The following is a 9,900-nucleotide window of genomic DNA, read 5'->3' on the forward strand; positions in this document are numbered from 1 at the left end:
AGAGGAAGCCCCCGATGAGAAAATGCCTCAAACCCACTGAAAAAAAGTATCAAAGATAAACAAACAAGCAAATTGGGCACCTGTGTGAGTTTAGCAACAGGGTGAGGAGACCGGTGCAGACAGTCCACTCTTTCCCGTTTTAATATTACAATTAAAAATGTAATATTACAAATTACAAATTCCCAAGTGAACAACAAAAAGCCATTGTATCAAGTGTGCTGCACAGAATGGCACAGGTACCTGCTGGACAGAAGCCTTGAGAGTGTAATTAGTGCAATGGATTCTTGCCTCTCAGGGAACAAGTTTGATCCCTTATGGCCAAAGTAGTCAACCTGGAGAAACAGAGAGGCAGAGAAGTTTGTTGATGAGGTCTTTAAAGATATGCCAAAAGCATTTCACTACCATGGACTCTGTTGTCACAGAAAATGAGGGCTTGGGTACTCTGAGAGTGGAACTATCCATGAGGGAACAAACAACTATCCTCTTGTGCCAGGAATCCACCACCAGGGAGCCAGGTTCTCCTGATAGTGAGTGATCTGATTATAATGGAAACAGACAGTGGATTTGTCATGGCCATGGAGATGGCACAATGATGTTCCTGCATGACTGGCATGAAGGTAACAGATATCACACTTCATCTAGATAGGTTGGCAGATAAAGCTAGGGAGGAATCAGCAGTCATTGCACATGTCAGCATCACTGACAGGAACAAATAAAATGTGGTTCTAGAACCAAAATTTAGGTTGATATGTAGAAAACTGAAATCCAGAGCCTGTGCTGTAGCTTCCTCAGGTATGCTACCTGTTTCATGCATAGGACCAGTTAGAAAGGTGGAGCTGGGAGGTCAATGAGCACACAAAATTGTGGTTTTATTTTTTATTTTTATTTCTTCTTTGAATTCTATGGAATTCAAACTGCAATAAAATAAAAGAAATAAAAGTAGCAATAAAAATACAATTAAAAATCAATACAGTGGTACCTCTGGTTACAAACTTAATTCATTCCAGAGGTCCGTTCTTAACTTGAAACCGTTCTTAACCTGAGGTACCACTTTAGCTAATGGGGTCTCCCGCTACTGCCGCACCGCTGCCAGTGTGCGATTCCTGTTCTCATCCTGAGGTAAAGTTCTTAACCCAAGGTACTACTTCCGGGTTAGCGGAGTCTGTAACCCAAAGTGTTTGTAACCCAAGGTGTTTGAAACCCAGTACCACTGTACACAGGGGCGGAGGAAGCAACACGGCTATCCGGGGTGGCAAACCCAGAAGCACCCGGGGGCGTGGTTTCACTCCCAGCACCCACACTGTGCATGCGTGCTGGGAGCAGAGCGCCAGCAGCAGGCGAGCCCGGGCGGGGTGGCCTCGCTCAGCGGCTTGCTCGGGGCCCACCAGTGGTGCATAGCGCTCCGTAGCGGTGCACTGCCAGCGGGTGAGCCCCAAGCAAGCCCGTCCGGGGCTCACCCGCCGGCAGCGCGCTGCTCCCAGTGCACAGGCACATCGTACGACGCATGAGTCAGACGCACACTGCGCCTGCGCGCTGGGAGTGGCGCACTGCCACTGGGTGAGCCCCAGGCGGGCTTGCTTGGGGTGCGCCGGTGGCGCGCAGCACTCCGTAGTGGCGCGTTGCTGGCGGGCGAGACCCGAGCAAGCCCGTCTGGGAGGAGGCATGCCAGGGAGGGGCGCCCAGAGTGTCACCCTCTCCAGGGTGGTACTCGGGGCGTCCTGCCCCCTTCGCCCCCCCTCCCTACGCCACTGACTGTACAAATATTTAATGCAATGGGTGCACCACTTGTGGTCTTCAGCCACAAATCCAAAGACATGCCATGGACAACCTGAATAGGAGCCCCTGCTGTACATGAAAAGTTCACATTACAGGAGTTCGTTTAGCTGCTCCAATATAAACTTTGATTAAAGAATAAAATAGTGGTTTCAGATTTATGCCACTCAAAATCTTTTACTTAAGCCTTTTCTAGTACACACTGGTACCTCAGGTTACATACGCTTCAGGTTACAAACTCCGCTAACCCAGAAATAACACTTCAGGTTAATAACTTTGCTTCAGGATAAGAACAGAAATCGTGCTCTTGCGGCGCAGTGGCAGCGGGAGGCCCCATTAGCTAAAGTGGTGCTTCAGGTTAAGAACAGTTTCAGGTTAAGAACTGACCTCCGGAACGAATTAAGTTCTTAACCCAAGGTACCACTATATATCCAAGTAGTCCTTTCTTTAAAACAAAAGAAAAGGTTGAACGTATGTTGTTTGAAGATAAAAGTAGGAGATCAGTAAACATTCCAGAATAACTTCCAAACAAACAAAAAAAATTAAAAATAAGAAACAATTACTGTATCTGCTTGATTTTGTTGATACCCCTAACATGTTCCAAATTCAATACACTTGTAAAAGGAAAGTACAAATACAGCAATAATAATACAAATAAAATAAACAAAAATATTGTATCATTAAGCAAAAGAAAAATGACATAGAAAGAAAGAAAAGAAAGAAAAAAGGGGTGGGGAACCCAAAAATTAAGAAGAGAAAAATAATACCAACAAATTTCCCAAACTGATCCAACTTCCTATCAAGCCCAACCATATAGTTCACTCTTACCCATGAGTGTAGTTCAACGCATTCGAATGTCTTCTTATATATCTTTATTACACTGTAATATCAACCGGTACACAATTTTCAATTCATATTATTCTTTCTACTTCCAAGGTTACTGAAAAGCTGTTTATGCTAATTTAGCTCAATGAGCTGATTATGTCTGTTACTATCTTCCTGGTATTATATCAGAAAAAGGACAAACTAAAAGGCACACAGAGTAGATAATATGTAATCAACTAAAATGTGGAATAAGTAAAAAGGAAAAGCAATTTATTGGCAAATGAAACTGAGCATTCCTTCAATGATAGGTTGTTATATAAAATTTCATATTTGGAAGTAACTATTTCTGTTATATTGATTGTGTGTGTGTTTGCAGAAAATATTCTAACAGATGATAGTGGTAATTTATTACTAAACTTACTTAACATTTGTCAAATTTTACTTGAATGCTGTGGCTGTTGAGTAGCAGCTTCATGCCAAGGATAATGGTAAAAGCGGTGTCAGAGGGCCTTGGACTTACTGGGAAAGGAAATGTGCTTTTGTGAACATGGTATCTTAAAATATAATGAGATTTTTAATATTTCCCTGTGTTAGCAAAATATACTAATTCAGCCATCTTTGTGTAAACTGCATAAGGCCATGAAAGTGTAAGTTGTATTAGCTTCTCTATAGTTTATCTCCAGAAAAGAAAGAAACTTTAATGAGTTTTATATCACTTAAAAACAAACTCTTCTGTACCTGTTGAACATATCTGGGAATTTAACAATAATTAAATTACTTTGGCAATGAAAAAAGGGGAATAAGTATATGTAACTAAAATGCGCATCCATTTTTTAATTTACATCAGCAGCTGCACCTCTACCATCTGGAGTTGCAGTGCTACAGGAAGGAGGAGAAATGGTTGAGATGCAAAATATATTTTAAGACAAGAGCACATTGGCATAGGATATTTTAAAACCAACCCTAGTCTAGACACCATGAAGGTACTGCCAAAGCACCTTGCCTGCAGTGCAGATTGAGTGGCTCACTTGCTTGCATCTGACAGAAAACTTTCCAAAGGCATTGTACAGACCAGATATATCAGTTATGCATTGACGACTATACAATGCACAACTGAACTCACACAGATTTGTCCTCGTGTAGATGCAGCTCTTGGGAAAGAAAATGACTATTGTCTTTGGGTACAATCCAAAGACAGACTCGTGTAAGTTCCGATGAGTCAGCCCTGAAGCAAAAAATCACATAAATCATTCTATGCTGGGTCCTATGAACTCCAGATGGAGTTTTGTTGCCTCCATCTCATTGCAGTCTCCGGATCCTGACATCGAAAGACCCTTAGGAATGGTGTGATATGAGACATGGGGTGGTCACAGGGGACCAGCAAAAATATGGACAGCCTTGTCTGGTGAGCAGGAGCTCCTTCAGTTTACACAAGCCATCCATTGGACCAAATCCACTGCCTTCATTTGATGTATTTTAGTGGGACTTGGGCACACCTAGCATTCTGTGCATTGTGCCTCTTTTATTTGCAAACCATCATTCTCCACTTCCAGCCATTTAGGCACTAAAAGGGGGGGGGGAATTATCAAGATGGAAAAGTTTGGCAAAAGTCACCACTAAAACTAAGTACTTACTTAATCACTTCCTCTGTCTAAAAATCCAGGAATGTGGTAGGTTGGTGTCAACTGTGTTTTGCCCTTAAAAAATGTTAACTATAGTTGTTTAGGAAGGCTTTGCCTCTTTCTCAGTGTTAAAAAGAGTAACCAGATAGTTGGGTGGAAACACACACTTTCTGAACAACAGATACATTTTTGATCTTGATCAATGTGAAGCCAGAAGCAAAATGGGAGTAATAAATGCCAGGGGCCAGGTTGTGATCTGAGAACACATGAAAGAAACCTCCACCTTTTCAAAACTAAGCCAGTGCAGGAGATGGGTGTCTCCTGCCAGGGAACACAGAGAACAGAAATGCCAAGAGCCAGTGTTGCTTCTTCTTTGTTTATGATTGCAAAAAGGGTTTCTTTGGGGTCTATTTGCCTCCACAACAAAAGACAACAGCAGACTCTCCTGGAACTCCGGCTCCTATGTACATAAAGCTGGAAGGCTGGTGCCTTGAGGTTTTAACCTCAGAAGACCTGTACCAATTAACAGTTCAATAGGCACTTGGAGAGCCTGAAAGTGAATGAGCCTTGCATACCCCAGAACTTTTCAGGACAAGGCGGGGAAAGTTAGGGAGATCTGCTGAGGATCAAACACCAGCTCTGTACTAGACACAACAAAACCAGGGCTGTGGAGAGCCAGCCAGAGAAATAAGGCTTGTCAGAACAGCCGGAGCAGCAACGGAACACACCAGAACCATGAGCGACAGTAAGCAAAGCAACAGGTTAATTTGCATTTTAAAATGGCCTAAAACCCTGCTACCACTTGCAATATGTTTGGGAAGCACCAAGTCAGCCTGGCTTTTTACTATTTATTTATAACAGTCATCTGGAAGTAAAGTTAAAAGTAGCACTGATTTCAATAAAGTCATTTTGAAGTCAATTAGGTCAAAGTAAACCGGAGGGTAAACCTTCTGTCCTGAGTTCAAACGATGACCGCTGCATCAGTGTAAGTGGGGTGAGTGAGCAGGGATGGTCCTATTTTAAAGCCTCCTCCTTTACTACGCGAAACTACTAGGGATGAAGAAAGCAAAAGATAGCACCATCGCGTTGTGAGGAGGCGCGCATCGGCAAGGGAAGGCGGAGGCTCATTGAAGCTTACCTGGAATCCAAGCCTTGAGATCTCAGTCCCAAGTAGGAACTGGGTTGAGAAGGGGGGTGGCGCTTTGCACATGGACAGCGGCAGTCGTGTTCTTTCCCCCTGTCCCCCTGCAAAGGAGCTCTGACTCAAGCTGTGATGGGGCAGGGAGGGCGAGACCGGTTAGGGGGCCAGCTGTTCTCTGCTTACCTGAATGCCTGGAAGAGGTGAAGAACCTGGGTGCCTGCGCGCCCGCTCGCTCCCTGGAGGAGGAGGACGACGACGACGACGACGAGATCACTCTGGCTTCTCGATCCACGGAGGCGGAGGAGTAAAGGGCGCCGCCGGTCGTGTAGCGCCGAGCGACGACCCGTTCCGCCCCCAAGGGGTGAAAAGGCTCCTGGTGCTGACGGCGGCTGTGGCCGCTGCTCCTCTCGCGAAGGGCTTTGAGCAAGAGTTCCAGCAGCGCCTTCCTGTCCGCCGCCGCCGGGCTCTGGAGGTCCCGGGTCTTGTTCTTGGCGGCGGCGGCGGCGCCCTCGGCTCTGGGAGCCCGTCCTGAGGTGAAGAGCAGGAAGAAGAAGAGGGCAGGCAGCGCGTGGTGACGGCGGCAGCGGCGGCGGCGGCGGCATGGCTTGACCCCTTGCATCTCTCGGCCTCCTGAGGGGAAAAAGAGCGAGGCGGCGGAGGCAGCGCTCGGCAGTTAGCTGCTGCTGCTGCTGCTGCTGCCCCTTCCCGCCCTCAGCTCCCGCCTCATCGTGGGGACGGCGGTGACCGCGCAGCCTGGGGCTCGAGCAGAGGGACAACACGCCGAGCCCCGCGAGCGCGAGGCCGCTCTGGGCGGCGGGTTGGTCGACGCTGCTTGCCGGCGCGCCAAAGGCACGTGTCGCGGTTGCCGCGCCGGGGAGAGAAAGTAGGGCGTCCGCGCGCGGCGGCTGCTTTCCAGAGGCTCCTCTCGGCTTGGCCGCTGCGAGGGGTGCCAGGCGCGCGCTCCGCTAATAGTCCCAGCGGGGGGCTCGCCAGTTGCCAGCCGGACACGCTCGCTTGGCGCTCGGGTCTGTGCAGGGCGAGGGCGTGTGAAGGGAGGAGGAGGAGAAGGAACACCAGGCGGAGAAGGGAGGAGATGGAGGAGGGAGGGGCTATTCGGGCTGGTCCCGCCGCCGCAGCAGCAGCAGCAGCGACGCCGCCCACCATCAGGCCGCCGCCGCCGCGGCTTCCCTTTTAGACCCCGGAGCCCTTTAGGGCACATTTATAGACACGGATTATGAGGAGGGTATTAAGCAGGCCACGCATTTCGCGATCCGCGGGGCTTTAGGCGGGATTTGCCTGGCTTTCTTTCCCAAGCGCTCCTGGGGCTTTAAAGCGCTCGACGGACAAGTTTTAACTCTGAGCAGGGGGGCGTCAAGTGGAGGGCAGAGGGCTCCCCCCGACTCCCCTCTCTCGAAGGAGAATAGGTGAATGTATTTGTAGGAAGGTCTGCTTCTTTCTTACCCGGATCTTTAGGTCTGTGATCAGTATGGGACTCCACACACACATTGCTCGGGTTATCCCCGAGGTGCGCAGTTGCGTCAACGTTGCGTTCAACTCGAACGTTACGGAGTAGTTATTTGTTTTTTGTTTTTTCAACACTGCACAACGCCTGGATTTTCTACCACAGTTTATTGATTTCCCCCACCACGGAATATGACAATTTTAAAGGATTTGTAATTTGACATCTCTTCTAGATGTCATGGGCACCCAGGACATGGAGGAATCGTCCGAGGTGCCGTTCGAAATCTGACTCCAGGACTTGGAAGCAGCAACCTGACTTCGATTTTTAAGCATCTCTGTTCAAACCGATTAAGAAATTACACCCTTAACCCAAAATTATATTCAGAAGCCAAAGTCCCTCTTTCTCTCTCCCTCAAACACAGCTAAAATCTTCTGCATCGCGAAATACTATATTCTCATATATATATATTTAGCTCTTCCGGAAAATTCCTCCTTCGTTCCTTTTTTTTTTTTTTACAGTGCAATCCTATGCTTGACTACTCGGAAATAAACCCTAGGGAATAAAATAGGGCTTGGTCGAAGTGTTCGCAAAACTGCAGGTTTAATATCCCTCCCCCTCCATCATCGACGGCAACTACTGTACTGTATTTGGATTCGTAACCTGTCTTTATAGGGTGGGGTTTTTCTTCCAGCTCTGATTTGGGTGGTCTTACGCCTACACCCACCCATACCTCCAGCCCTGCCCATTCTGCTGAGTGGGGGGGGGGGGCTGAGCTACCTTCCTGAGGACACCCATGTTTTAGATCCCCTTTGGAAAAAAGAGAAGCGATTGGAAACCCGACCACGAGGGACTCAGGCTCCCAAGCTCGGGATTTTATACTGTACTCCTAAGTAAGCTCTTCCAAATATAGCGAACAATTGGGATTAAGGGAGGGAGAATATTAATTCAGTTATTCAGAAACCCACTTCTTTGGGTTGTGTCTCTTCCAACTCCCTTTCACCCAGTGTTGTCTTTGGGGGGGGGGGGAATCTAACGGGGAGAAAACACAGAAACACACACACACCTGGTGGTCTTAGCGTCTGCACAAATGCAAACTTCTTTCATTCACCTACCTCCTCGGCAGGTGCATCGCCTGGGAAGCGATTTCACTGCTCCTTCATACCGCCCGCCCCGAGGGCACCCTGATTCATTTCAAGCAGAAATATACTAGTAGACAGAAACCCTCAGTAATAATACCCATTGGGGGCCCCGTCCATTAACAACCACGTTGAGAGACCTGCCTAAAGGCTGTCATGAGTCTTTTCAGGGGCGAGGAAAGGACTTTACCGTGCCAAAGTTGCCTCTTCGGTCCTGCGGCTTCCCCGCTTGGAGGCTGGTCTGCGATCCGTAAAAACTGTGTCCTGGGCGTCGCTTCGCAGCCGTCGGAATTGGCTGCCATACACCTGACTTATATAGTTCCGCCTCAGCCTGTCCGCTGGAGTGCTATCGACTTTAGGTGGGTGGAAGACAACGAAGTCTTCTCTTAATCATTCTTCTTCGGCTCAACGAGGGTCTTCCCCCCTCCTTTTCCTGACAAACTTCCTCCTCATCCACTTTTTTCCCTCCCCTGAGGACGCAGGTTCAAACTCATGGAGATGACTCCCCTCCGCTACTTGTGAAATGAGATTGTCGCCCAGATTAGAGGATGCTCCGAGTTCATATATCCGAGCGTTTGGCTTTCTTAGGTTAGTGGGATTTCCTAGTATTGACGTATTGGGGGGGGGGTGACCGGAGTGGGTGGGTGAGACACGCAGCAGGAAAAGTATTTTTTTTCTCCTAGAAACTGAATTGAGGGTGAAAGAACCCCTTCATTTCAAAGGACAGGTTGTATATAAATTGCTCAAAACTAACCGTGAGTTGATCTTGGGAGAAGTTAGCATCAAAAGGGAGAACAAAAAAATCGAGCACATTCAAAGTTTTATCTATGGCTGCAGAATGCAGACACATCATTTATTCAAAGTACACTCCCCACCACCACCCCGCACCCTCCCCCCAAAAAAAGAATCGTGGGAGATGTAGTTTATCCTTCACAGGACTACAACTTCCAGCACCCAAAACTACAGTTCCCATGATTCTTTATGGGACAGCGATTTATTTGGAATGCACTTTAAATGTATAGTGTGAAGTGTCAATAAAAGATCCTATGACACCCACAACTGTAATTCATTCAATCCACCATGCTGGTGTAGGGGAAATAGAACAGCCTCAGTCCAGGGAGCATTTTAAACCCATCAAAGTCCATGGGCTTTCAATATCATTTAAAATGTCTGCAAAATAAAAACAAGAGAATGTTCTTTTATGCACAGAATTGAATGTTTTGACACTGCCCTGCTTTGAAAATAAGAGAAAGAGTCACTTTCCCACCACAGTGTTTACTGCTGCAAGAGAGCACTGGGATAGAGTCTTTAATGAAATCCAAAAACGAATGGGGTTGTGGTCCAAAAAGATCCAAGCATATGTGTGCCTACTCAGAAATAAGTCTAATTAAATGCAATGGGACCTATTCTTAGGGAGTGAGGTTTAAGATGTGCTTGTTTGTCCTCCCCTTCCCCCACTTTCCCCATCCCTCTTCCTCCTCATTTTGGCTCTTGCAGGTTTTGCCACATTTTCGCAGCAGCTTATTGGATGTGTGGGAGAAGCTTTTTTTTTTTAATGGGGCTTTTTTTTTAAATGGAAAACATTGATCTATATCCCTCTGAAACATGACATCTATCCGAGCAAACTCATTTGCTGCTAGGGGTATCAACAATGTCAGGATACTTTCTGACATTTTGTTAGAAGTGTTAGAGAGCTTACATTTAGTATATACATAGTCCCAAATCACCTCCATCTCACTTTGCTCCAACAGGAATTTACTGTGAATGTTCCTGCAGTTTAGAGGAAGGCCTCATACAGACTGGAGTTTGATGTGACTTTGAAGCTGCTTAAGTTACTATTCTCTTTTGTGGCTTACACATGGTGTCCTCTTCCTCAGTGGCACCTCTCCCACTTTCCTCCCACCCCCCTCGCAGATAATCCACTAAGGGGAGAAAAGTCTG

General features: G+C 47.1%; 1 protein-coding gene across 1 annotated transcript in view; it reads right to left on the reverse strand.

The window, feature by feature from the left end:
• The window catches only part of ALKAL1 (ALK and LTK ligand 1), a gene marked incomplete at its 5' end in the record, with an annotated part of 28,456 nt that extends 22,515 nt beyond the window's left edge, over window positions 1-5,941 (reverse strand). The window contains one exon of the mRNA XM_033156090.1: window positions 5,545-5,941. Within this exon, the coding sequence (XP_033011981.1) occupies window positions 5,545-5,941 (397 nt within the window). The remainder of the gene's footprint in view (window positions 1-5,544) is intronic.
• Between the last annotated feature and the right edge of the window lie 3,959 nt (window positions 5,942-9,900).

The sequence above is a fragment of the Lacerta agilis genome, chromosome 7 (assembly GCF_009819535.1).
Source record: "Lacerta agilis isolate rLacAgi1 chromosome 7, rLacAgi1.pri, whole genome shotgun sequence".
NCBI lineage: Eukaryota > Metazoa > Chordata > Lepidosauria > Squamata > Lacertidae > Lacerta > Lacerta agilis.